General features: G+C 49.1%; 2 protein-coding genes across 3 annotated transcripts in view; one reads left to right on the top strand and one right to left on the bottom strand.

Moving 5' to 3' along the window:
- Positions 1-6,061: 6,061 nt before the first annotated feature.
- Positions 6,062-10,691, bottom strand: uts2b (urotensin 2, beta). The gene is made up of 4 exons (XM_066690508.1): positions 8,081-10,691; positions 7,441-7,557; positions 6,891-6,934; positions 6,062-6,535 (listed from the first exon to the last, which is right to left on the bottom strand). Exons 1-4 carry the CDS (start codon positions 8,505-8,507, stop codon positions 6,422-6,424), a joined length of 702 nt encoding a protein of 233 aa, XP_066546605.1. The 5' UTR covers positions 8,508-10,691; the 3' UTR covers positions 6,062-6,421.
- Positions 10,692-11,794: 1,103 nt separating this feature from the next.
- The window catches only part of ccdc50b (coiled-coil domain containing 50b), a 37,949-nt gene continuing 23,747 nt past the window's right edge, over positions 11,795-25,996 (top strand). Inside the window, exons 1-2 of one of the 2 annotated variants that reach the window (XM_066690506.1) lie at positions 11,795-12,023; positions 13,574-13,715. In XM_066690506.1, coding sequence (XP_066546603.1) covers positions 13,667-13,715 — 49 coding nt within the window. In that variant the 5' untranslated portion in view covers positions 11,795-12,023; positions 13,574-13,666. The remainder of the gene's footprint in view (positions 12,024-13,573; positions 13,716-25,996) is intronic. The other variant, XM_066690507.1, reaches the window with a different exon arrangement.

Here is a 25,996-nt window from a genome sequence, read left to right on the forward strand (position 1 = left end):
GTGGGTCCCATCATGGGATCCTGAGCTCCCCCAGATCTTGTATGCGCCAGTTCTTGTAGGCTTCCTCCTTGCCCCTCTGATGGACCTCCAGATTGACATAGTCTCTTACAAACACCATGCCCCTCCGCGCGATGACGATCGGGTCCAGCTCCTGCTTATTGAACAAACAGATGTTCCGTCCCTCCCACAGTGCCTGCTTCACTGCGCAGACGACACGCCACCAGCACCTCAAGGTAGATGTAGAGATTCCCTTGGCTGGACCGTATAGGATCTGCTGGGCTGTCGCCCGCGCAGGAACGGCGAACCTGTGGAGGAACGGAGAAAACAGGAGCCAGACCCTGTGGGCGGAGGGGCACTCAATAAAGATGTGAGCCTCCGTCTCCTTCCCCAGGCAACCCTTATAGGGGCAGGTGTCATAAGGAGCTATGCCCCTTCTGTGCATGAACACTCGGGTGGGGAGACACCGACTCACAGCCATCCAGGAGACATCTTTCTGCGTGTTCGTGAGGCTTATTTGAGTTATATCCGTCATATTTAGGCTTTAATCCCAGTTAAAGACCGGAAAGCAACTTACTGCTGGATCCAGACCAATCTGTTAGAATAGCGGTCTCCTCTGGGATGGCCGTTCAGGGCAGCAGAGTCAAACACTCGTCAACAGGATGAGATTGGACCAGACTTTATGACTGTAGAGAGGGAAGGAGGGCAGTGAGATGTTATTGGGCGGTGTAAGACGTGATGAGCCCTCTCGCTCCTTTGCAAAGAGCACCACGGGAGCAGTGCATTGTGGGCGGAGCACCGATCAAAGAAGACCGTTTTCTCCTCGGCCACAGCTGCTCAGCTACCTAGTGGTGGGGGCGTTTCATCTCCCACCAAATCCTGCCCTGCGCTGGTGGAAGACACTAGTGCGGTGAAGGTCCGTTGAGGCCAACAGCTGGAGAGTTTAATTGAAGATTGTTAGGACATCTCAAAATGTATGATTACAGAGTCCTCAGTTTAAGGTGGGTTGGCCGTGCAGCGCGGCAGCTTTAAATGAGTCTCCGTTGCTGTTACGATTGTCTTTGCTCGACATGAAGCTCGACCCACTTCCGTGCCAGCCTCGTTGTGGGGATCTGTCAAGATGGAGGTCTCTGTTATGATTGTACTTCATTTTGAAAGTGTATTGTATTTATACCTAGCCTGTTTATTGCCAAAACAAAGTCGTATTTTCTTTCTTTTCCTGTTTTAGTCTTTGGTTACAGAATCTATTCACTTGTGAAGCGTTTCCTTCTTTTTTTCCAGAGGAGAAGCGTCCATTTTGGTTTTAGTCCACAATCATGGCCCGCGATCTTGGGCTGCCTCTCAGTGTCGCCGTGGGGCCCGAACGTGGCTCAGCGGTCCCAGCACAGTGGTTTCATCTGGACTCGGATGTTTTGTACAGTATTTTTTAGAAATAGACCTTTTTTTTATATAAAGACCAAAAACCAAACAAAAAAAAATATATGTAATTTAAAAGTACAAAAATGCCAGTTGGTCATCTTTTCAGGGAATACTAGTTTTTGTTAGATTGTAAAGTAACGTCAATAAAGATGAATAATGTTTAAAAAACACTAAACTCCTGTTGATTTAATTTCCAGTTCTGTTTATTTCACGATTATTATTTTTTTCCCCTCTTCTCACTTTTTGACGTTTACTTCCCAGTAGTCTTTCACTCTCACTCTCTCTCTCGCTCACTCACTCACACTCTCTCTCTGTCTGTCTCTCTCTCTCTCTCACTCTAAAGTCACCCAGCTGTTTTAGTCCGTTCCAACACTTGTACCTTTGAGTTGTGGTGCAGCGGGCAGGGAATGAGCCAGGACCCATCAGAGCACACTGCCCAGCCCTGGCCCATTAGATCAGACAGAGCCCCCCTGTGGACACGCAGCTCGGGTGAGATCCGCCATTTCTCTCTTTTTGAATAACTAGAAGAATCAGCCGCATTTCTTTTTCATGGTTATGCTGCCCCGGGGAAAGTGTTGTTTAGGTGCCCGTTTGACCAACAAGGGAAAGGAATAAAAACTAAAAACGAATAAAAGGAATAGATTTATAATCCAAAAACAGTTCAACTATTGTCTTAATGGGCAGTTGAGAGTCTTTGGTTAGTGGATGGAGTTAAAGGGATGGTAGCCAATCCTTTGTAATGGCAGACCAATCTCATTTAAGGGCAGACTAATTAACTTACCTTTTTACTACAGTGGCTCTGTAAGGATTTGAACGCCCAGCTTTGCAGCGCATAATTTAAGCTCCTGTGAATAACAAAGAAACAAAACCAGTCTTGGCGAGACCAGACGTGCTCTGACCGTCCCAACTGATAGGCTAAATGGCAGGAAAGCCAAAGTTACTGGGGGGGGCAATATTGACGAGCTCCTGCTCCTCCGCTCGCTCTACCCTGCCCCCCCACCAGCATTTCATGAGCCTTGAAATTAAAGTATCGCTTCATAGGAGAAAAAAATCTAATAAATAGTAAAGAAATAAAACAAACATCATAAAAACGAAATATTGTCTATTGATTGGTTTTTACAGGACATGCGAGCGGTTGGGGGGGGTTAAAATGATTGAAGGCCGCCGTTAAAGCGGTGCTAGTGTAAAGGGTAATGTTCATCTCTGTGCCACGATCCCTCGCTTTAACGCACCGAACAGGAAGACAAGGGCGTCTCTGGTTCCTGCCGACTCATCTTCAAACAGCGTTTCCTTTTTTTGCAATGTCTTTGTCAATAGGTTGTATTAATTTACTTTATAGTGTCTCTGACCAGCGAGAGCTGGATTTAGAGTGAATACAAAGACAATTCATCCGTCAAAAACATCTCTAGAGTTTCAAGGGCTAAACAGTTCCAATTCCAGACTCCTGGTCACTGAAACAAATGCACCAAAATGATGGAAGAAGAACCAGGGACTGTAGATCTGTGCTCAGAGTCGGGCGATGGGTTTAATTCATGCTTGCAAACTGCCGTTCTGGGACACGGGGAGAAGGAAAAAGGCGTCAAGTTATGGGCACACATCTGGATGGAACAGCACCCCTAGGCCAGATGTTCTGCGGTTTCAAAAGTGCACCCGCAATCAAGAGTCTGCAGTGATGTCAGGGCTGGACGTGTGCCGGAGTACAGATATTACAACCTTGTCAGCACTTGCAGACTTCCCGACAACTACCCCCCCTCTGCATGACGGAGTCTCGCCCTGCTACGCCCCTACCATGGAGTGGGCCGAGATCACCGGCTGGGCTTTACTGTTATTGCCGTCCCTGCGTAGCGGTGCATTGTGGGGGAGTGGCCGTAAAATCGGAGGACACTCGCAGCCCGAGTAATTAGCTGCCAGCAGGTTTATGGGTCGGGACGGAAGGGCGCTCTCTGAGGACCGCGGGGATCCCGATTGGCCGGGAGGAGGAGCGGGCGGGGGTTTATAAAGCGGGGAGAGCGTGTGCCGTGCCAGTCTTGATCTGGCCAGCGCTGTCCTCGGCACTCCTGGCTCTCACCTCTCACGGCACTGCAAAGGTAAGGAAGCCGCAATTATTTTCCCTGGTAATCCGGTTTATTCTCGTGCATGAGGGCTGTTTGGTTAGGACTGCTGAGAATCGTACAGGGGCACAAAAGCAGGGCCGTATCCTCATTTAGACGCAACTGGTCTGTCTCGCCTGCACAGCATCAGCATGGCTTTTCCACACCAGGCAGTCCGGAGAGGTTTCTTGAGCTAGGAGGGGGTCAGCCACGGCTCACTTGGGGGGCGAACAGCATTTTACCACAAACCTTGAGTTCATGCTGTGGTATTGGACCTAGAGAGGGATAGTAAGGTGTGGCACGGACTGCAGGGAACAGCGGCAGGGCCAAGTGAGAGCCTAGTTGAGCACGATTAAGCCACAGTGTCATTGTAGGAGAGAGAGCATGTCTCCTGGTGCGCCGGTGTGGCCGAGGAGATGATCACAACGCAGGGCGACACGGTTGGTGCTAGACAGGAGGACATCATTACAAGGGTGATATCCATTAACTGGATTGTTAGCTGGGTTATGCTCTGGACTGTCTAGGTGTTAATCAGCGGTGCCCTTAAGGGTGGACATCCCCCTCTTTGACGGACGGCTGCCCACTCTCACTTGAATATGAAGGAGCTGTCATTGTCTGCCACGTCTCTGAGTGGCACTGTGGTAAGGGGGACTTTATCAGATTATCAATATTGATTCCGAAGCGTATTGGAGTCCACGCAGCAGTTACACTTCTGAAAGTCTCCCATACGTGTGAAGAGTAGCAGCGTCAATAAAATCACTGTGCGTTGAGTAAATAGGATGGCATGAAAGGTGACATCCAGTCTGATGATTTTCCTGATGTAGGGTATATGAAACTGCCAAACAAGGCGTGGAGAGCTGCTCAATGTGCCATGTGTCTATCTTCTCTGTGTGAGAGAGAGAGTGACAGAGAGCTCTTCTGCTGTAGTGTATTTCTGCTGTGTTCCAGGAATGATGGGCATGTTCCCCCTCTCCCTGGCCCTGGTGGTCCTGGCACTGTGGCCCAGCCATGCCAGACCGCTGCAGACAGACACTCTGAACGAGGTAAAGGGGACGGGACCGGTCACAGTACAACACCATACAAACACCCGCAATATAACACAGCTGAACACACTGACGTATTGCAGGAAATCACAAGTTTCTCCACTTAAGAATATACTGTAACGCTCTGTGGGGTTGGTCATGGCATCTGGGGCTCTAATGAAAGACACACACAAGACAAACCAGCAGCCAAAGTCCACGATCCAATCACAGTCCAATTCTAGAGTTCGTTAGCAGTAGGTTCTTGCTGTTCTATTCTTTCGCTCCTGCTTCCCCAATGACAAAGGGTGCCGGCCAATCAGGGGTGACCAGGTCAGGTGCTTCTGCTTGAGTCATCTCCCGGGGCATCTGGGGGATATAGTGCCTGGCAGGGCAGCAGGGCATTGTGCCACAATATATAATATACTTACATTTTCCCATTGATTGATTGAGCTACAGCCTTTGTCCAAGGAGACCCACATTTTATGAGGAATTGCAAAATAATAGTTTCAAGGTTACATAGAGTAGTGTGATACAAATCCAGATAAATAAACACAGTGAAACTAATACTGTGGCCCCGTCCTCCGCAGTTCATTGGTCTGCTCAGAGCCCTGGACTCTCCTGATGGACAGCTTGCTGAAGAGCGAGGATTGGAGCGCCTGCCAGAGGAGGCGGGGCTTATCGAGGACATCCCGGACAAGAGGGACCTCCCACGCCTCGGTGTGTTGGTGGACAGGCCACTCCCCCTAAAGGGCGGCGACAGGTGAGTCATTGTGAGGATTTAAGACCATCAAGTGTCTGAAATTTGACTTGAAGCACGGATGTCATAGTGGACTTGCTAACTGTCTCTGCCACACATCTATACATTGACTGTCTACAAACTCTTCCTCTCCCTCTCTCCAGCAGGAAGATTATGGACTCATCTAGGTACCGGTTTTCCTTCCCACTGACCAATCTCCGTGGATAGGGACTGAGGGGTGAACTGGCGACCGGAGTTACCCCCTGCCCTGCTGCTGCCCTGCTGCCGCCGCCGAGACTGCTCCCCCTGTGCCACCTCTCCTCTGCTGCCTGTCAGCCTCCGAGCCCGTCAGACCCAGGGGGCCCTGTTGCCCCAGTGCATGTTATGTAGCAGCCTGCTCTGAGCATCAGCAGGGTAATAAACAGAAGCCAGGTCTGGTATGATTGCATCGAGCTGTCTGTCTGCTGTCGTATTCCTCTTCCTGAATCACCCATCGCTTGCACTTTTGCTGAGACACTCCAGTTGGGAAGTACTTTACTTTCTACTTGGCACTGTATCTCCAAAACACACACAGACACAGACACACACTCGCAGACCTCTCTCTACCACTTCGACTCCCTAGATTTAACCCCTACCTCCCAACTCGTCTGGCATTATTAATATCTTTATGAACTGAAATATGACAACGTTTGAGTGTTTTGTTCTCCATACACTGTCCAGGTAACTAAACCGTGCTCTTCCTCGAGCCTCACCTGCTCCTGTCTGCAGCCAGAAGAAAGAAGCATGACCTCAGACCCTTTTCGAAACATAAAGCTTTATTTATTTTCCAACATACAGTTTGGCATTCGGGTGCCTTGGTCAACAGCAGACTGAGAGGGGACTGGAAATCTGTCTGTATGTGCACTTTGAACACGCAGGGGTGGCCTATAAAAAAGTAATGGCTGTGTGTGTGTGTGTGTGTGTGAGAGAGAGAGAGAGAGAGTCTGCAGTCCATCATGAGGTGTTTATCATCCGTTTGCCCTGATTTGTGTTGATCCTCGCTCTCTGCGTTCGGCGTGTCGGCCTGATGGCAGTGCAGGTGTGTCGGTGTGTGAGTGTGTTGTCTGCGTGTCGCGTGTGTGCCTGTGTGTCCAGCTCCGCGCCCATCCGCGCCGCGCTCAGACGCAGTACTTCCAGAAGCACTCGGACGTGTTCCCTCTCTTCCTGTACTGTTTCCTGTTGCCAAGGAAGCGGCTCAGGGGGGACATCCGACCCTGTTTCTCCATGAGGACCTGAAAGAGAACAGCCCCATCGTACACATCCGACAATCCCTGATCAGAGCTCTGCCTCATGCGATGTGGAGCCGCCCCCCACTCCTATAACACTCTCACTGCCGTGGCATCAGTACCATTCAAACTTGCTATAAAGCACACGAGCCAAGTTTCCGGACACTGCCGTGTTAGTGTCCACTCCCTTTTGTGCTTGGCATCATGTCACAGACATATTCTGTTTCTGCCCGGGTTCCATCTCGGTAATACGCCCGGGCATTTGTCTGGGCTTACATTTTAACACTTAAAGTAGATTCGTTTAATTTGAATGAAGTTATATTCTACGATCCCTTAAAGTCGCAGGGTAACCAGCGCCTACCTCTTTGACAGCTTCCCTCGGGATGTATCCTGTACCTCTGAGTCCTGAGAGAGAGACAGACGGAGAAAGAGAGAGACATACTGGTGAATAATACACGACAGGGCTTTAATGTATTCCCAACCCAGAGAAGAGACCTCTCGATATGCACATCTCAGTGCTGCCGTCGAGAGCCAGCTTAATTGCAAACGTACTAGCCTAGCAATCCGCTCCTACAGGGAGGGGACCCAGGCGGCTGTTGTGTCGCAGTTTAGGGGTTTTCAGCTGTGCCAAGGAAGAAAAAGCCAAGAAGTCAATCAATGTGATTTAGTTTTCACTGCGTGGGTCTGTCTGTGCCAGCACTTGGGTTGGATTTCATTACATTACCTGCCTTATTTATGTATTCTTTATTTCTTAGCAGACTCCCTTGCTTGTTATATATCATATACTGTTATCTGCACCCGGTAAAACGCTGAATATATCCGACTGCTGTGTTTCTCTCAGCTGGGTGCGGATGTTTCATATCTCAGCAGCTACAGTGAGAGCCCCCCCTCTGTCGTGCCGGCGGCCTTACCCTCACGGGCCAGCAGCGCGGGGTAGCCCAGTCCGCCAGGGCCGCCCTGGGAGAGGTAGGTCTGGTCCGACAGGCCAAAGTCCTCTGGGCCCGCGGCACGTCCCTCCTCCCCCGACACTGCGGAGACAACAACAGCAACAACCACTTCAGAACCCTCAGGGCACAGCGAAGACGGAGCTCTACTCTACACCAAGAGTGGTGGAAGGGTGGAAGCAAACCCACGACTGCTGTGGAAAAGAGATCCTGAAGATAGCAAGGAATGTGCTCTCTGAAAGTCTTGCAGCCTAGGTTAAGAGTATTAAGGGCTAAGAGTATTTATTTTACCTGTCGTTCACTAAGATTACTACTCAGTTTCTTTAATTCTGTCCTCACATCTGCAGTGAGCCCAGCTGCTCTTCTCTGGACAGTTGTTTTAAGAATATGGAGAGCAGATCTGAAGGCACATTTGAGCACTATGTCCCTGGCCTGGTTCTCCTGGCACCCTTCTCAGCGCTGCCGGTCTTTTGCCTGTTTTCCACAACCCACCACGGCAGACCTGCGTCCACTTTAGTAACTGTGGGGGCTGCTCAGCCTGCGACTCGGTGCTAAACTGCCTCAGGATTTCAATCACAGACCTGTTGTATGAAGTGATGTGACTCACCGGGTCCGGGATAGGACATTTCTGAGGAGTCTGTGATGGGGTGAGCCAAGAGGGGCCAGGAGGCGGTCAGCAGCAGGGCCCAGGACAGCAGGAGTTTGCCCACCATGGTGGCTGTTCGGACGATGGCTGCAGTGGGATCGGTTCGTCGGGCTCGTCGAGTGGCTCCTCCGCAGTGTCCAGAGGTCTGCTGCGTTCGCTCCCCCTCCGGCTCCCTCCAGGGCTTATATACGTCTTCTCCCCGTCCCCTCCCCTCCCACATCCATATTCTATTTGTTGCGTTGCTCATAAATAAAAAGTGAATGAATGAATGACTGAGAAAAAAAAAAGGACAATTGTGACGTTGGCTTGTCAGACTTGGCCCCGCTGTTGTTTTATTGCTGCGGCTGTAATACATTGCAGTTCTTTTTTTTATTTTTACAGAGTCCATAAATTTCAGCCCGGCGCAGGTGAAGGGGTGTAAGTGCTGTTTTTTTAAAGCCACGTGGACCAGAGCCGGACGGCAAGGACAGGGTCTGTAGCGAGAGGCCTGATACACTGAGCTGTCCGGCTTGTGCGCCCTCTATTGGCCACTGGCAGATTGCACACCCTTACATCAACGGTGGATTCTGCCGCGTTTCTCATTCCCTCTTCAGATTCACTCACCCAGGTCTGGAGGTGAACACAGAAATAGTAGTTTGGAGATACAGAGCTTGTGGCTGGGCAGAAATGCGTGTGATGTCCATGCTGACAGTTTAAAAACAACCAAACCAAAACGAAGTGTGATCATGTCATATTTGAATGTACGTGAGAATATTAGAACTTCTGATCCATTTTTTATTAAAACACTTGAAAATTAACTCGAACGAGAGTGGGAGTACGGTAACCAGTGAGTGTTGGCGATGCATCAGACGTGTTGCTGAGAGACACTGCCGATTGATTGATTGATTATTTTGAGATGAGATGATTCTGGAGCTGTGCGACCGCTGCGCATCGTTGCAGGCCGAAAAGGCAGTTGCATGATATTCTCATTTCCCTCAACATATTCCTCCTCCTGCTTCTATTAACTTGAATCCCCTCTTTGTAACCAGTACGGTTGGGCACTTTAAATGTATGCAACATATTAAAAGTAAAAGGTTGTTTATTTAATTTTAAAATATAAACTCGCTGACTGGAAGCGGCCTGACATTTCACTGAGTTGAAAGAGGCTCTTATACCTGTCAGCGACTTCTATAAAATCCACTTAATGGAAGTTGGCCTGCCGTCCTCAGTGACTCACCGTCGCTGTTCTGGCTCGACGTTACTTTCTTAACCGTCACCATAAACGCTTATAATTTATGTGTGCGGTGTCAGGAGCGGACTCGGTAATGGAGGTATGATAAACAGGCTTACTTTAAAGGCAGGCTGCCGGTAGCTCATTAGAATGAAAGAGTCGGCCCTCGCGCTGACCGCCACGACACAATGAACAGCGGAGGCTTTTGGGCTAATTTATGAAGGAGCCGGTGACAGCTGTGGCTGAGAGGAAGGCAGTGATATACTGGAGTCACTGCCTTGTGACGGAGAGAGATGGTATGGAGAGTGGGTACGTACATATGTTCAACAATCAAAGTGATTACTTTGAATAAATAAATGAATGGATGGAAATTTGGAGATCTAACAAAATCATTCTTATTATAAGTAGAGTATTGTTGTCATTACTGTAGTGATCTGGGACTGTGTGTGTCTGTCTGTCAGTTCTGTGTGTGGGGGGCTGGGGTATATTGCTTGGGGATCTGATGTTAGTTAGGACGTTCTGGGGTCAAGGGTTAGCCCTACGCAGGAACATGGGGGGCAGAGTGATTGGGGGAGCCGTTCAAGTTAGTGAGAGACTGAGCTCTGTGTGTGTGTGCCTGTCCCCTCCTCTATTATTTATTTGTTTCGTGCTGTTGAATCCATGTAGCAAAAGGGCTAAAATGCTCCATTGGTGTCAGAAGTGGGATCGAATTCACAACGCTGTGCTATTGAAAAAAATAATGTAATAAATGTATTTGCCACTCTCATCAGGAAGAGTAGGGCCGTGGGATGCCAGAGTATGAAACAGCATTTTGAAGGCTCAAATTCTGCTGGCTGTGCCAAGAGCCTGGGCACACCGATGCAGAGTTGTGCTGGGCGCTCTGGGAAGCGGTCCGATTGGCCTTTCCCACAGAGAGAAGTGAACAGACACTAAGACTCGTCCACGGACGGTTCGAGGAGGGTGCCAGGGACAAAAACGATACTGAGCCGGTGAGTGAGCCCCAGCAGCTGCAGGATGCAATGATGAACTCCTGAAAGAACCACCCCGGCGCAGCCCGTTCGAGGGGCCACCCCAGCACAAGATGAGAGGCGTCCGTGGATGGGACGCAGTTCAGTGGCAGCGGTGTCCAACAGGGGGCACATGAGCAGGCCTCGACGATCTCGAGCAAAGGGAGGACAGAGGCTGCAAAGCAGAGTGTGATTTCAAACCAGCCTGCAGGGAGAGAACTGACCGGTCAAGTTTCGCTGGGAAGCCGATAGGGGGCTGCAGAGACTTTGACAAATACTGAGGCGGTCTACCAGCCCGGTGAGCTTCATCAGCAGTGGGGCTGTGAGTGGAGCTGGGATTGTCAGCCTCAGCCTGAAAAATTGGACAGGGGTCCTCTCCAAACGGACAAGAATGGGACCCAGGGGCGTAAGTAAGTGAAATAAACTGTAGCTTTAACTATCGTCTCTCCTATAAAGTGTTGTTTTGTGATGGTGAATCCACGTAGCAAAAGGGCTAAAATGTGACATTATTCTTAATATATATGATGTCTTGCCAGTTGATTCACATTGAAAATGTAGCTTTTACAAGTGAAAAGTGACATTTGTGTCACTAATCATGTAGGCTAATTTACTTAATTTGCATTCTATGCATAGGCCTAATAATTCATAGAAACAAAAATGTTATGTTTAATTATAGACGTGGTGATGGTAAATACGTATAACGTATTAGAAGGATACAAAAAATCATACATATTGTGTGTTTGAATGGTTGGATTGATTGGACCAGAGCAGGCTGGGCTCTTGCTGTCTAACGCCAGCCGGCAGCGACGGTGTCAGTTCTGCACAGATTTAAAAACTTGTATGAACTTTCACAGTTGTATTCCCTGCAACTGTGAGGAGCGCTGTCCACCAACAGGGGGCGCCACAGGCCGGCGCTCACTCCCAGACCACTGAATAAATCCTGCATCTGAAGTTTCTAATGCGTTGCAGTCAAAAGTAAAATTAACTCAATTAATTAAATGTTCATTAACATTACTCTTTAAATCATTTATGCTTCTTGTTCTCAGAAATCATTTGAATAATGATAATACTAAGAAGCGATACATTGTCATTAACGTTAACACTAGGCAAAACAGACACCTTTTTAAAAATACCTACATTCAATGTTAAATAGCAATTCTCTCTATATATATATTACCTCATTTTCCAACACGGTGCAGACAGGCGCTGCTTCGCCGTTTTAAGGTGACTTTGCTCTTTATACAGCAGCGCACATGGACGTGGTTCAGCGCTTTTGTTGCGCAGCGAATGCAGTCGGGTTACGGGCGCATGTGTGCAGAGCAGCCGGGCTGTGTGCGCTGCCGCCCCGCTGGGCTCTGGGTCTGGATGCGCTTTATTGCGGGGGGGCAGTCTGCTCAGCCTGCGTACGCAGGGAAAGTCGGTCCTCGGCTCGCCGGGGGGAGCCAGTCAGTGCAGTTACAGCTGTTGGGTGCGGAAAAAAAAAGTGTGCAGAGGAAGTTTGTCCCGGCGGGGCTGCCATCCGGGCTCCAGCTGCTTCGCTTTCTGTGTCCATTGACGGACCGGGACGAGCAGCGCGCAGAGCGGACAGTCCGAGCCGGGAGAGCCGGGAGAGCCGGGAGAGGAGCACCGCACACAGCACGACGCCTTTTCTGGAGATTTCTCCACAGCACGACAGTATCTCCTTCAGGTAAACCTCATTATTTGAAAGTTATCGATGTCTTGTGCCACAGCTTTGGTGGAACAAACAGAAGCGGCTCGTCTGCTCCAGTGTATTGTGTGTTGGCAAAAGAAAAGTCGCATTTACAGAAATAAGCGTTAGGGTTAGTGTGTGTGTAGTGTGTGTGTACAGTGTGTGTGTACAGTGTGTGTGTACAGTGTGTGTGTAGTGTGTGTGTAGTGTGTGTGTACAGTGTGTGTGTGTGGGATGAGGCCGGGACATTGTCGCCGGTGCGACTGTAACAGCGCGATGACACTGAAGCTGAAACAATGACGCGGAAGAGTCGGGACTGAACTGGATACAGAGTCGCCTCTCTAGGACTGGACGGCACAGGACCCCGGGAAACGTGTCTGACAGCTGCTAAAGACAAGGTCACGAACATGTATGTTTTATACACGTTTATCTGCACTTTAGGAGAATGCATGTGACGCAGCTGCTGATAAAGTTCAGCCTCATTAAAGTACCACGGGTCCATGTGTGTGTATAAGATATGCATGTGCAGTGTTTTCAAAAGTGTCTTGTTTTCTCCAATATAAAAAATGCCAAGAGACTACTGAAGATCGGGGTTTTATTCTTTAAAAATCAAGTCAAACGTTGGATTCAGCAACAGTTGTGACTACTGTCCAGGCGTGTCTCTTTGGGACGGGGGCTGCATCAGATCCCCGGACAACTAAAGAGCCCAGATGATTTGACTGCAGATGCGTTTTCCTACAACTAAGTAGCTGCTTTGTGATCCAATTACACAGCAGTGTCGGCTTATAGTGGAGAGGTGATGTAGGAGCTACAGAGAGGCACTTTGATCACACCTTGACACCTGAATAGGTGCAGGAATCCCTGCAAGTCTGCAGCCTGGAGGGACGGTTCAGTTTTATTCCAAAGCCATTCATTTATGTCCTTTCCCAAACCGCAGAGCAGTCGTCTCGGAGTCAGATTTCTCGGTGATCTCAGTGGAGTATCAGACTACTCTCGTATACTGCTGGGCATGCTTCGGGTTTCTTCCCCAAAACACAGCATTAACAGCAGCCCCCGCCAACAGCAGAGGAATCGGTCTGTTTTCTGACATTACCGCTCCCTCTAAACTTAATTCCAGCCTTCTGCATGACTAGCATAGCTTTACCCATGAGGTAAATTTACAAGATGCTGTTGTGTTTCTGTCCCCTCTGTTTCGTGCTTGGTGTTGTGTTGCCCTTTTCCTCACTGGGTGTGCAGGCGTGAGCACGTCCCAGAGAAGGTGTGACCCTGTATTGCGGCATCCTATGGTATTCAGTACCATTTATTTTCAGGCTTTTCCCAAGCATAAATGCATTCACCTCCTTTCCAAGCAGACTGGTAAGGCCTCACCATCTTGGTGGGACAGAACCACCAAGAGAACAGTATCTATCGATGCTTCTGCTGTGTAGTGAAGTATTTTCAGTGCTGCAGATGACTGCCCTGTTTGCCAGTGTTTCAGATGGACTTTAATTAAAAGCACGATGGAATAGGATTTATTTATTAATCCTCATCACTTCGTTTTCTTCCAGTGCCCATAGGAGCTGGTTGCTGGATAACACCCGTCCCCTGGATGCCATGAGGCTGTGATTGCCGGTGAGGAGGCAGCAGGAGGTACCACAACCATGACCGAGCTAGAGATTGACCAGTCTCACCTGCCGCGGGTGCAGGAAGGTAAGGCCTGTGTCGACTGCGAAGGGGGGCTCTCTCTTTCACAGTCGGCTGTATTTGGTTTTTGCCTTCTTTGGTGCGGAGCGGTTGATGTAGTCATCTACATGGCTTCTCCTTGCGTCTCAAGCTGTCAGTTCAGACAACAACAAAGCAGAATATGTAGTGATAAAAGATGTGAGCTTGATAATGGCAGTGTTTTCTGAGAACCGTGCTGAACGCTTCGGGGTGGGATGTCAGTGGCGGCGGTGGAATCCTGCAGCTGTCTTCTGTTGTGATTACTCTTCTGCGCAGCACAAGGCTCCCAATCAGCTTTCATATCCTCAGATCTGCGTTCCTGGCTGTGCCGAGCTGTCGGGCAGCCCTGTGTTTAATGTTACAGTCGTGTTCGGTCATGCCGACACAATGGCACACCCCGTACTGCGTTCTCGATGCAAATTCAGCCCGACGACACACATTGTTGTGAGCGGTATGGAAATGTGGTGTGTATCATCTGTACAACCTCTTTAAGTTGCCTTGTGCAATAAACCTGAAAATTAAGACTACATTGTATTTCGGACATGTTTGAACTCAGAATTGGTGTAGAACTGTTTACATACAATAAAAAAATCCCCTTAATGATTTGCTTGAATCAGTTGTTGACTTTTTAGTGTAATTATCTCCATGTCACTGAAAATAAGTGCTGTGGATTGTTGTCATGTGAAGCACCTACAATACAAGCTTAAACCTTAAAGATTGATTAGAGGTATGTCCATGCATGGTCCCAAGTACAGGTTTACACCAGCGCACAGAGGTCACTTGAATGGGTCAGAAAACTAGGATTCATTTCCAGTCAGAGCGTCTTTCCTAAAGCACAATTCGCTGTTGTTTTGCTTCATATGTGTCTCACACAGGGGGGTGGCGGTTGGACCTTTATTGTAACTGGGATGAATTTGGTGAACCGCTCAGTCCCTGCCCCCCCGTCTGTGTGAATGCTGATCAGAAACTATGACACTGAGGTATGCGCTCGTCCAGTGAGCGCCCAGCGGAGCTGCCCATGTTAATGCCGTCTCTCTCCCGCCTCCATTGTGCTCTGCTGAGTGTGCTCCTGCCGACACTCTGGGCCTGTTTCTAATTACATCAGTAATTGCTGTTCCACTTAGAGATCCAGCCAAAAATAAAACGCAGCTCCTGGAACGATCCCTTCACGGCCAGACACGCTGAGCAGCACAACGAGAACACGTGTACGAGCGAGAGGCGGCCATTTCACCCGCCGTACTCCGCAATGAGTCCCTTCGCCATCCCCGAATAAGATCACAAGACAGAGCAGAGTATGACAGCTGTAATTTTCCCTGGTTAAGGCACTAAATAATGAACAGTAATAAACTATAGCCTGCTTTGAGACAGTGATGCCGATGCTCTCGCCATGTTGTAAACATGTCTGCAGGCTCAGGGTTTTCTCATTTGGTCCGCTGATGAAATGCACAGCGAGCTGCATGTCCATGTTACATTTTGCGCTCAGCCATGATCCTGGAAGCCGGCATCCTTCTCTCATCTCTCGCCCTGTGAGGTTTACTTTCCCAGTTGCGTGGTTTCCCTGTTCCCTGGTCCCTAGTTCTAGAAATTGGGACTTTTAAAAAATGTTGTTTTGTGATATAAAATTCCCTGCTAACCAGATGGGTATTTGAATTATTTTTTGTAGTGTTTGGTTTGGTTTTCACATTGTTGTGTGCGCTCTCCCACACCCAGACCTTCATTCTCACTTCCAGTAACGTGTGTTGGCACAGTTGAATACAGGCACGATGCGTCACTCTATCGGTGGGAATGGGAGCGTTGTGATTGTGGCGGGAAGTGCGTTTTTATCCGCACTAGACTGCACTGCACCAGGGTTCACCCCGAGCATCTCTGAGACCCACACGCACCCTTGTCTTGCGTTTCATGCACGGTATATTGTGGTTGTGTGTTCATTTTAATACGGTGGAGCTCTGTAGATTTGAATGCTTTTGTTTTCTTGAAAGCTGATGAGCTGAAGGTTCAAGCCACTGCAATAAATAATTAAATGCACACAAAATCCTATCATGTGATATTAAACCACGTACAATATTTACATGTAGTTGTGTACCTGAAGTGAACTTAACTTAACTGTCAGTCCAATAGAGGGAATTATATTGCGAATTCAAGCCCTTGTGCACATTTACCCTGGTATGTTTACCATAGCATTTGTTTGAAATCTTGAACTTGTTTTTGCTCAGCCCATGTTGAACCCATGGTTAGCCACTGTAAATGTATGGTACAACCACAGTAAAAGCACGATAAAAGTGTCAACATCCTGTGGTGAATTTGCCTGGGGAAACTTGCACAAGAGATATTGTGTCCTCAGTGTTCGGTGGCCGGGGTCAGAGCTCTGTGAGAGTCTGGGATCGTGGGAGGGGCAGCCGGAGCACTTGGAGGCAGAAGTGCGTTTCCGGCCCGAGTTGACCCGGCTCCAGAGATCCTCCGCGGATAGCCGTGCATTGCCGGGGCCTGGCTGTCGACGCCCTGGGAATTCGGTTGCATTCCTTCTGAAGCAGGAGGGGAGGGAGGGAGCTGGTGTCAGTGTTTGTGTGTCGGATGGAGAGGGGGAGGGGGAGGGGAAGAGGGAGGTTGATGGTTGCGATTGGGACGGCACTTGTTGTCCTGCCCAGCGACAGCAACCGATCTCTCCACACACGGTCAGGCTGTGATGGGCAACATCTCCACTCAGAACAACACGGCACTTTTCTCAGCAGCGGCCCAGTGTGGTGTAAGAATTGTGCTCTTTGGTAGATCTACCCGGGGATACAGATCTTATTATAGCAATCCAGTGGTATTTGTAGATTTCTTAGTGGAAAAGTTGTATAAATATGTATTGTGTACTTCATAGTGATATCATATGTTTATAGTCATTAACTTGAATAATTTGTGTAGATGTTTGTTTTTTGTATAGTGATGTCAAATATTTAAAGTGTAAAGTAGTGGCTTATTTGTTTTAAGTCATCCAATGAGACCATATGAAAAGTGCTTTTACCACTTTATTATTGCATAAGTACACCCAGGTAGATTTACCACATAGGTACAAATACTGTCTCACACCAGACAACTGCAGGAGTGTGCCACAGGGTCTGAGAGTCTGTTTGTGGGACTGGCATTGTGGCACTGTGGCCGGTGGATTATTTTTGTGTTGATTCAGTAACTGTTCTGGAGTCCTATACACTCAGCCCACTCGTTCATTGTGAATGTCCTTCCTTCCATTCAATCCCGATCATTCAGTTCATCCCTGGAGCAAACCAGTGAGAGAGGCGGTGAACTTAGGAGTCACTTCGGACAGATTCACAGTCATGCGTCTCATGAGAAGAGCACTACGCCTGGGTTGAGCAACCGTTGTTTTGTTCTTACTAGATAATATTTCTGGGCATGATCTCTAAACTTGCAATCTTATCTCTGCCATCTGTTTACAAACTGCTGCCTAATAGCCCTTCACTGGTGGTTTACCTCACAGGGAGTTCATTTCCCTTTGCGCTCTGATCTCTCCTGCAGGTGCCACCGGTGTGTCACTGCAGATCTGCGTGTTAAAGGGCAGCGTTGCGAGGAGAAGTCATCGTACCGTGTTTTTGGAAGGGTCTCTCGATCTTGGCGGCATGGAGATGCCCCAGGTGACTCCCATCTCCTCCGCTGCCTGTCTCAGTGCGTCATTTGCTCATTTGGACCGTGCCACTCTTTCCGCTAATCCTTATGTCTAATCCTTAATTCAGAGCAAATCTTTCGCTAGGTTAAACACACTAGTTGGCGGGAAGCATTTCTTTGTGATTTACAAACCTATTGGCCCCTTATTGTGTGTGTGTCTCTCTCCTTATCTATCTTTCCTCTCCTCTGCAGACTCTCCACTCAACTCCTCTCGCTCCAGTTCTGTTGTCGTGCGGACTTCTTTTGCCCTCCCACCCTCCGCCCCCTTATCTGTTGCTGTGCTGTTGCATTCCTCGGCTCGATCCCTAGAAACAGCTGGCGTGGCTCTGAGAATACATGACCCCCCCGCCCCCTCTGCTCCATCGCCTAGGGAGCCGTGGCCTCCCCCGTCCCCCGTCCCCCATCCCTCACTCCTGCCTCCACACACTCCGCTGACCTCTTTTCAGTTTCCATCACCAGAGCTGACCTCCACTGGAAATTATATTTATATGACTTGCACAATGGCAATCATTCAGTCAGAACAAGAAAAGTAAAAAAGTACTGCGGAGAACGGACTGAGTTAGCATCGAAGCTGGGTGCTGTATCTACTGCTGTCTCTTAAACCTTTTGAAAATAAGTCCTCTCTCTCTCTCTCCCTCTCCCTTTCTTCTCCCTGTTGAATCCTGTCAAGTCACAAATCCCCATCGTGCCCCGAGTACAACAGTGCTTTCCAAGCCCCCGCCAAAACGTCTGGGTTTCTGCGATAGTCCAGGAACACGAAACCACTAGATCCATAATCGCCGCCTGCCTGCCTCCCCCCATCCCACTTAGTGAACAGATAACAAATCGTTATCGTGGTAGGGATTTGGGCGCCTCGCTTTGTCTGTCAGAAAGGCAACATATCCAAAGTGGAGCCAGGTCTTCTGCTCCTTCGCTTATAGGATTAGGATTTTTTTATTTTTCTTTAACTGGCTGAATTGTACGGATCTGAGAGTAGTTTGTCTCTGTCTGCAGGGGCTCTGGAAAAGTTAAACAGAAGCTACAGGCCTTCCCTCCCTCCCTCCCTCCCTCTCTCTCTCTCTCTCTCTCTCTCTCTCTCTCTCTCGTCGCTGCCACTCCCCTCAGCCACTCGATTGCCGGGGCATAGGCCCGTGTTCATGTCCCGGTCTGGATTTGTTGAGTCTACCTGCTTTGTTGTTGAGATCGCTATCACTGAGTCTGCACCTCTCAAATGCTTCTGTGTGTCCTGTCCAGCTCTCCTGGTCCAATTCCAGACAGACGACACTGTACCCTGAATAGTAGGAGGCTTTAGCACCCTGAGGCGTGTCCTATTGATTGAAACATCAATCCGTTTTTATTTAATGTCAAGGGTATGGTGTGAACTGATCAGTATCTGGGTTAAACTGCTCCCTGCGTTGAGGGGTGTGTATTGTCTATGATGAGAGAGAAACTACACATCAGTTCTGATCCCAGCACAAGATTCAGTCGTGTTCCCATGATCCCCTGCTTCAGCATCCTTCAGGGTGAATCTGGGGCTGGTGACGCCAACGCGGACCTTGTGACGGCTAATCCGGTGCCCTTCAGACCCTCGTCGGCTCCCCTGGTTCATCTCTGACCACGATGCTCTGGTTTTATGTGCACCGTCCAGTCTCCAGCCTGCGGTCGGACTCTGTCGCACTTTCCAAAACATGTCACCCTGCTATCCTCCGGCAGTCTGCAACTTTAAACTATGCCGAAACCCTGGGAGAGCGGTGAAGAAAATGAAGTGCTTCCTCGCAGCGGGATTAGACGTAATCCTATCTACAGTAGAAAGGAGACCTTGCTTTGGGTCAATGGAAAGTAGATGATCTTGTTCACATGTGTGTGTGTGTGTGGGGGGGTGTCTATAGTTACTTGTCTTTATTAATACATGCTACAGTTCATAACAGAGCTGGAATTGCTTAAACTCAAGTAAAATAATATGTATATGTAGCGCCTTATGGTTATAGTATGGCTCAAAGGCACTTTATTGACCTGGCCGTACAGAAAAGGCTTCACTCTGGTTTGAAATGCAGGATGAGCACTTCTGTGCTGATTTAATTGTGCGTCCATCACAAATCTGTGATCATTGCATGCATCTGAAGCTTAGAGGAGCTGAGAGAGAGAGAGAGCACTGCCTCGCCTAACCTCTGTTTACAGACGCGCAGTCAGCACTCGGCACAGGGTGAGACCGGGGGGGTTTAAGCAACACTATCAGCAAGACACCGCTGGAAACATCATCAACAAAATTGTGTTACGAGCAGCTGCTGTTCCTCATTAGTTTAATGCTTTAATTAAAACCCCAAACATTAGCGCTGGTTTAGAAAGCACAAAAACGTCACGGACCGAGAGGCTCAGCGCGCAGTACCGGTCCCCTGATTCCTCACTCGCCTGACGTGGACTAATGTACTTCCCATCGTGAGGAGCCTCTTGGCTCTCCGGTGAGCTGTGCGGTCAATATTACCCTCAAGAAATGAAATCAAACATTTATTTTCTCCAATATCCGTTTTTTCATTCTAGGAGGTGTCTAACTCTTACAATTTCTCTCTTCGTTAAAACTACTACAGGTTTTCTCTGAGTGGGTTTCTCGGTGCACGTGTTACCTGTAAAGATAACGTCTCTTTCTACTTTCTACTCAGCCTCCGCTGTGCGATGGGAAGAACTGGAGTCTGAGGTGTGGGGGGGTGTTAGTTGTCACCGGCTGCCGTTAGAACTGATTAGAAATGTGGAAACAAGGGAGGCCTGCAATTCAGCTGTTAACAAGCATCGGCAACACAGGAACGCCGTCGGGAAAGACGCTGGAACGGGGGCCCGTGGCCTTGAATTTCCATCCTCTTGAAATAGATGCAGCTAAATTAATGATCTCAAAATTTTTTGGGCCAGACGTCGGTCACTGTGTCCCTGAAAGAAAAGAGAGAGGGGGAGAGAGCCGCAGCTGTCTGTAATTTAATTGCCACATGACCTTTCTGAATCACACTTAAAAAGAGCTGAAACCAAAGGGAGATGGTGTAGGAGCCCCTCCGTCCTTTCATCTCACATCAGAGCCTTTCTTGGGCCAACATCTGCACACATCTGGTACCATTTAAATCCCCAGATATCGACCCCCACCTCCCTCTTGGGTGCTGCTGGATCTGGTTTGGGGGAAATTGGCGTGAACATGTTCTGTAATGTGTAATGTGAGCCGGGTTTTTACTGAGCGGGGCAGGTGACCTGTGGGGAGGGTGTCACTGGGTTGTGTCGGGGGTTATCTGAGGGCACGGCGTGGAGAAGGAAGGCACTCGTCTGGGGAATTCCCCACTGCGGCCCTAACCAGCCTTCGCTAATTAAATTTAGAGAGGGCTGGAGAGTGAAGACCCAACGAGCTTTCTGTGCTTCATCTGTGCTACACAACGGCTGTTGGAGAATCGGCAGCAATGACTGGGAGGTTGTGCCGAGGCAGCAAAGTACAGAGCACAAAACAGAGCAGACTAGAACCCATCCCAGGCCACAGGCCGCATGCAGGGCTTCATGCTGACAATTGGGCAAAAGAGGAGCTTGCCGTAGCGCTGGAGTGCAGTGTCTGTGTGACGAGGCTGGTCCGCTGGCACGGCCGGCCTCAGCGCAGTGTTTACAGGCTGTGGCGACGGGGGCGGTTGGATTTACAACACCCGCTAATTAGAGCCTCTGGGGGTCTAACCCACAGCGCACTGCCTCTTCCTGGGCCCGGGCCCAAGCCACGGCAGCTGTCTGCCACACTGCCTGCTCACAATTCCAGGACACGGTGTGCCAGTGTGACTCGGGACAGGACCTGTGAGCTACAGAGCCGGGCGAGCTGCTGGTGAAGTTCTAAGAGGCTCTTCAACACGGGGTCGTTCCACAGAGCAGGCAGGGCAGTAGTCCAAGGCAAGGACCTGGTCATTTTGTGCCTTTACCTTGTTCTTCCTCTACATATGGATGAAGCCTTGGCTCTCCATTGCATTGCAGCCTAGTTGTCCCTATATTCACTTATCTCAGTGATTGCACAGTAACTGACCCTGCGGCCGCGATAATGAAGGAGCTGTACCTAAAACAAGACCTGAAGAGATTGGAATGGATATGACAAGGTGTCCTGACCCTCTACATTTGAAAATCCTACCCCTGCCTTCCTTGTGGTTTCCTACGGTCTTACTGCTGTGATAATATTGTGGTTCAGTCAGTGTGAAAAGGGTGGATCCAAGGGGTGCTCTCTGTGTGTGGTCAGTGTGTGTGCTGTGGTTGTGTGATGGGGGGGATGGTTGGCTGACTGGGCCTGATTCCCTGGCAGCGGCCCACCCTGACTCAGTGTTTACTCTTAGTCTCCTCTCCCCCCTTTGCTGGCACAGCACCCTGCTCGGCACACAGCCAGGCTCGTCTCCGTGTGGGAGGGCTCAGTCTCTGGGGGGTTCACATGCCACTGGACCTCCGCAGTGTGGGCACAGAGTTCGGGGGAGAACGCCCTGCACTGTGGGGCGATAGCTGAAGGGGCCAGGTTGGCACGGCTGAGTAGGATAGAAGGTTTTTTGCGAGAGGGGAAGGTCGCACTGGTTTAACGAAGGCTCCTTGAACATCGATGAGAATTTATCCTCTGCACCCCGACGCACTGACACCAGCTGTGTGGCCGTGTGTGTCGGGGGCCCTGGGGACTGCCTTGCCGTGTCCCTCCTCAGTGGGGGTGCAGTGACCTTGCTGTGGGAGTGGAGGGCCCGGGAGCAGTGGCAGGCAGGGCTCTCTCTCTGGCGCTCTGCAGGGCCGTCAATCAGAGCGTCTCTGCTGGAACAAAAAGCGTTTCTCAGCCTGGCAGGGCTACAGTGTTTCAGTCCCCAGTGTGAGATCGGCCTCCAGTTTAAACGGCAGAGCAGAGCGATGCCAAATCAGCCCTGTTCTGGCTCTTAAAGTAAAGCAGGCGCCCACTCTGTGTTAATTTCCAGTTCCCTCTTGGCGAAACTTAACCCTTTCACACCTACAGCAGATGTTTCTCTTGCAGATGAATCTTGGCAGTTTGCATGGAAATTCCTTTTGCGTCTAAATCCCCTGCCATTCCTAAATGAGAGATCCCTCTGCAAAATGTTTATTATACAAAACCAAGCACAAAACAGAGCAGACACTAACACAGCTCCATATGGTACCCTGGTGTTGTGTTGAGGCCGATGTGTGTTAGACTGGGTGCAAACTATCCTGTGTGAGATCCTGTTAATGGAGTTTAAAGGGGCTCATATCAATAAGACCCCTCTATGTCTATTTCTGAGGCTATAGTACCCATCAGTCAGGGCTGCAAAGACCCAGCAAGGCTGACACCACAGTAGTGAGAGATGTCCTGCCTCCTTGATGGTTTTTGTTATTACAGAGCAACCTAATTGACTGCCTCCACATGTTAGCTATTAGGGGGAAGAAAGTAAATTATAAGGCCCATTGGGGCCGAGGCAGGGACCTGTTCCAAACTTCTTCCCACTTTTCTGAAAACGGAAATGAAAAGTTGTTTTGTTGCTTTTGTTGTTGTTGTGTGTATCTCAACATACTTTTAGGAGAATGAAGTGGAGCCGGTCTGGGGTCGGAGAAAGGGGGTCAAATTTGTACACTGCAGCAAAGAGCTTTGAAGTTGTGATTGTGATTGATTTTGTTATTTTCTTACTTTTACCTAACATGGTCATTGTATACTGTTGGAAAGACGCGCTGTAGTGTAGCACCACATCCATTGCATACACACCGTAAACACACACACACACACACACACATACATGAAGACAGCATGGGGTGTTCTGGGAAGTCTCAGCCTCTTCCAGGGTCCCCCCTCTGCCCCTCTGGTGACCGACTTGGCTGCCCGCAATCCCGCCTGCTTCCTGTTCCAGGGCCTGGATTGAGGATGTTGGGCAACACCAGCCCAGGCCTGTGTGTTTGAAATACAGCCGTGGACAGACAGTGAGTCTATCCCTCTGCCCGGGCGTTGGCGCTGGGCACAGTGGGGCAGGGCGGCAGTGCGACTCATTGTGGGCACAGATGACTGGACGCTGGCGTCTGTCCACCACCTTGGTTTGTTGTTTTCTTTGTTTCTGGCCAGTGAGTCTTCCGGTCAGACGAACGTTTTTTTCTTTCTCATTTTGCTTTTTGAGACACTCACCCCTCAACCCACAGCCTCCGGGAGCATATGGGTTTCATTTCTGACACTCTGCTGCTCCTATCGGGGAAGGGTTTGCCCATTCTCTCTTTACAGCTGGCAATTAACACCCAGAATAACCAGATTCAGGCTTTACAAGCTACAGTCTTTTGTAAGACAACCCTGGATACTCCCTGTTTCCAGAGTGGTACCCTATTTTAAGTCAATTTACATATTGCTGTTCTCCTACACACTTATAATGCATCATGCAGCTCGCTTTGCTTGGAATAAACCCTAAAACTGCTATGCCTCCCTATCGGTGTCTGTTTAAAGATATATTAATTAATTTGTTAAAACAATTTCTGCCTGCCTTTAAGGCTGAAATGAAATCTTCATCCCATCTGTTTCTAATTAAATTACCATGACGTCTCCCCAGCAAAGCAAGCTTAAGTTCCTTCCTGTCTGAAGCTGTAAACCGTTTACTGTTGTGGTAGAACAATCAGTCTTCAGTCAGGTTGGAGCGTTCGTTGCAATGCCTTTATTACATGCGACGTGGAGAACAGCAGTGAATCAAGAAGATCCCAAAGATGCTCTGATTCCATGTTAAAAGTCAGAGCTTTTTATACACAGAAAACATAATCTGGTTACTATTAATAAGTCATTAATATGTTATCTTAAAAGCTTGCTAAGCAGAATATATTATTAGAGGACCGAGTCCATGGGTCAATACAAGGATTAAGGAGCAGACACTCAAATCATACTGTTTGTCATTGTCTCCAAGATGCTCATCGAAAATAACAAACGGGGGTCAAACTACCTTCTGGCCTGGCTGTTGACTTGATCTTATCTTTCTTAAGTATACATGAATTAAAACATTTGTGAGGGGAATTTTTTACTTTACTTCCACACTGTGGAGCAGCACAGCCGCCAAATTGATCGGGACAGTGAGCCGCTGTGATCGATAAGCGACCTCCTCTCAGCGTCAGGGTCACCGACGGACCTGGCGAAGTCTCTGATTACGGCCTGGGAACAATGGGGCTTCGCTCTCCCCGGAGCCGGACAAAGAGAGCGGGTGCTCAGGTTTTAGACGCTTTAAAAGGCAAAGTAAGCTGATATACGCGAGCGGAAAATGGTCGACACACCCGACGGCGCTGCGGGGCCAAGCTGGGCCCCCATCTCTGCTGATTTATTCAGCAGACCCCCCAGACAATGTCCGGGCGCAACAATAACACTGCGCTGCCTGGCCGCGCTCCAGACAGTGGCTGTGATATCAGCGGCACGGGAATCGCAGCGTTGACACCCCGACGCCCTGTCCCGTGTCAGCCGATGTGCGCAGCTCCGTAAGCAGCCACTCTGGATGCACTGACCCACCACTCCTGCGCACCAGTGTGTCCCTGTGCACGTCATCTTGAGACACTCAGATCCCAGTGCAGGTCTCGGTGAACCCTTTTCAGATGAGATTTATGGTTCCAGTGTTCCTCAGGGGCTCGGGAATGCAGCTCCACCGAAGGACAGGCAGCGTAATGAATAAAATTTCATGCCACCCTGCCCCCTCCTAAAGATTTACTATACAGGAACTCGTTTTGCACATTTCCAGCTACTTTTAACACCTGAGAGAGGGTCGCCTCTATGGTCAATGACAGGCATTGACCATGACTCCACAGTCCAGGCCCCTGGCATAGATTGTGGATGTAATACTGAGGCCTGGATCGAGAATGTAAACAAGGCAACAAAGTACTGCATTGATACACAAGGTTTGTGTCGTGGTTAGGCTGCCATATTAAAAAAAACACTTTAGCCTACTTTACATTCTTTGGCAGCGCTGAAAGGAATGCAGTTATTGTCTGTGTGTGTCTTGTAATGGGCTCTAATCCGCACTCCCTGTAGTTAAAAAATGCCATCGTAATTAAACTTAGGTGCCAGGTTGAACCAGCTTTATATACCAGCGGTACAGTATATAAGAACAGTATGGAAAACGCCTATATTTATAATGTACATTTATGTAATTATATTGTATTCTAAATGCATGAATACATAGTACATACATGAGTTTTCCCTTAACCACCTCCTAAACAGGTTCATTGTTCAATTTCAGACCGTGCTTCTGTGCCTGCGGTATTTAAAGAAACCTTCTGCAGTTTGCCTGTCTGTCATACAAGGGCAAGATAGAAGAAAAAGATCTGGATGTGTTAGTGTCTGCACCAGTTTGTGCTTCCCGTTTGTGGCAGTTCGTGATAGATTGATCTTCCTTCGTTTGCCGTGTCGGCTTCTCTGGTTGTTAAGCTGCGATCGACAGTCATCGAGAGATGCAGCACATTCCCTATCGCACACAGTGCTGCCTGTGTGCTGATAATGAAAGGATTTGAAGAGCCTCTTTCTGCTGCAGAGCTCAAACAACGCGTGCCAATCTCTTTGGAGCGCCCGCTCGTCTGGGCATTCCCGAGAAGTGACTGAAAACAGGAGGCCGTGCTCAAGTCCGGGAATCGCGGCGTTGTTGGAACAGGCATCGTGTCTCATCAAA

This window comes from Amia ocellicauda, chromosome 18 (genome assembly GCF_036373705.1).
Source record: "Amia ocellicauda isolate fAmiCal2 chromosome 18, fAmiCal2.hap1, whole genome shotgun sequence".
In the NCBI taxonomy this organism is placed as follows: domain Eukaryota; kingdom Metazoa; phylum Chordata; class Actinopteri; order Amiiformes; family Amiidae; genus Amia; species Amia ocellicauda.

Bases quoted from the DNA above. Each gene is read 5' to 3' on its own strand.
- uts2b (XM_066690508.1), bottom strand. From the start codon at position 8,507: ATGGACTCTGTAAAAATAAAAAAAAGAACTGCAATGTATTACAGCCGC. The intron at 7,558-8,080 runs GTGAGTCACATC...TTGTCTCCGCAG, and splicing joins AATGTCCTATCCCGGACCCG to TGTCGGGGGAGGAGGGACGT. The intron at 6,536-6,890 runs GTAGGCGCTGGT...GTTCTCTTTCAG, and splicing joins CGAGGGAAGCTGTCAAAGAG to GTCCTCATGGAGAAACAGGG.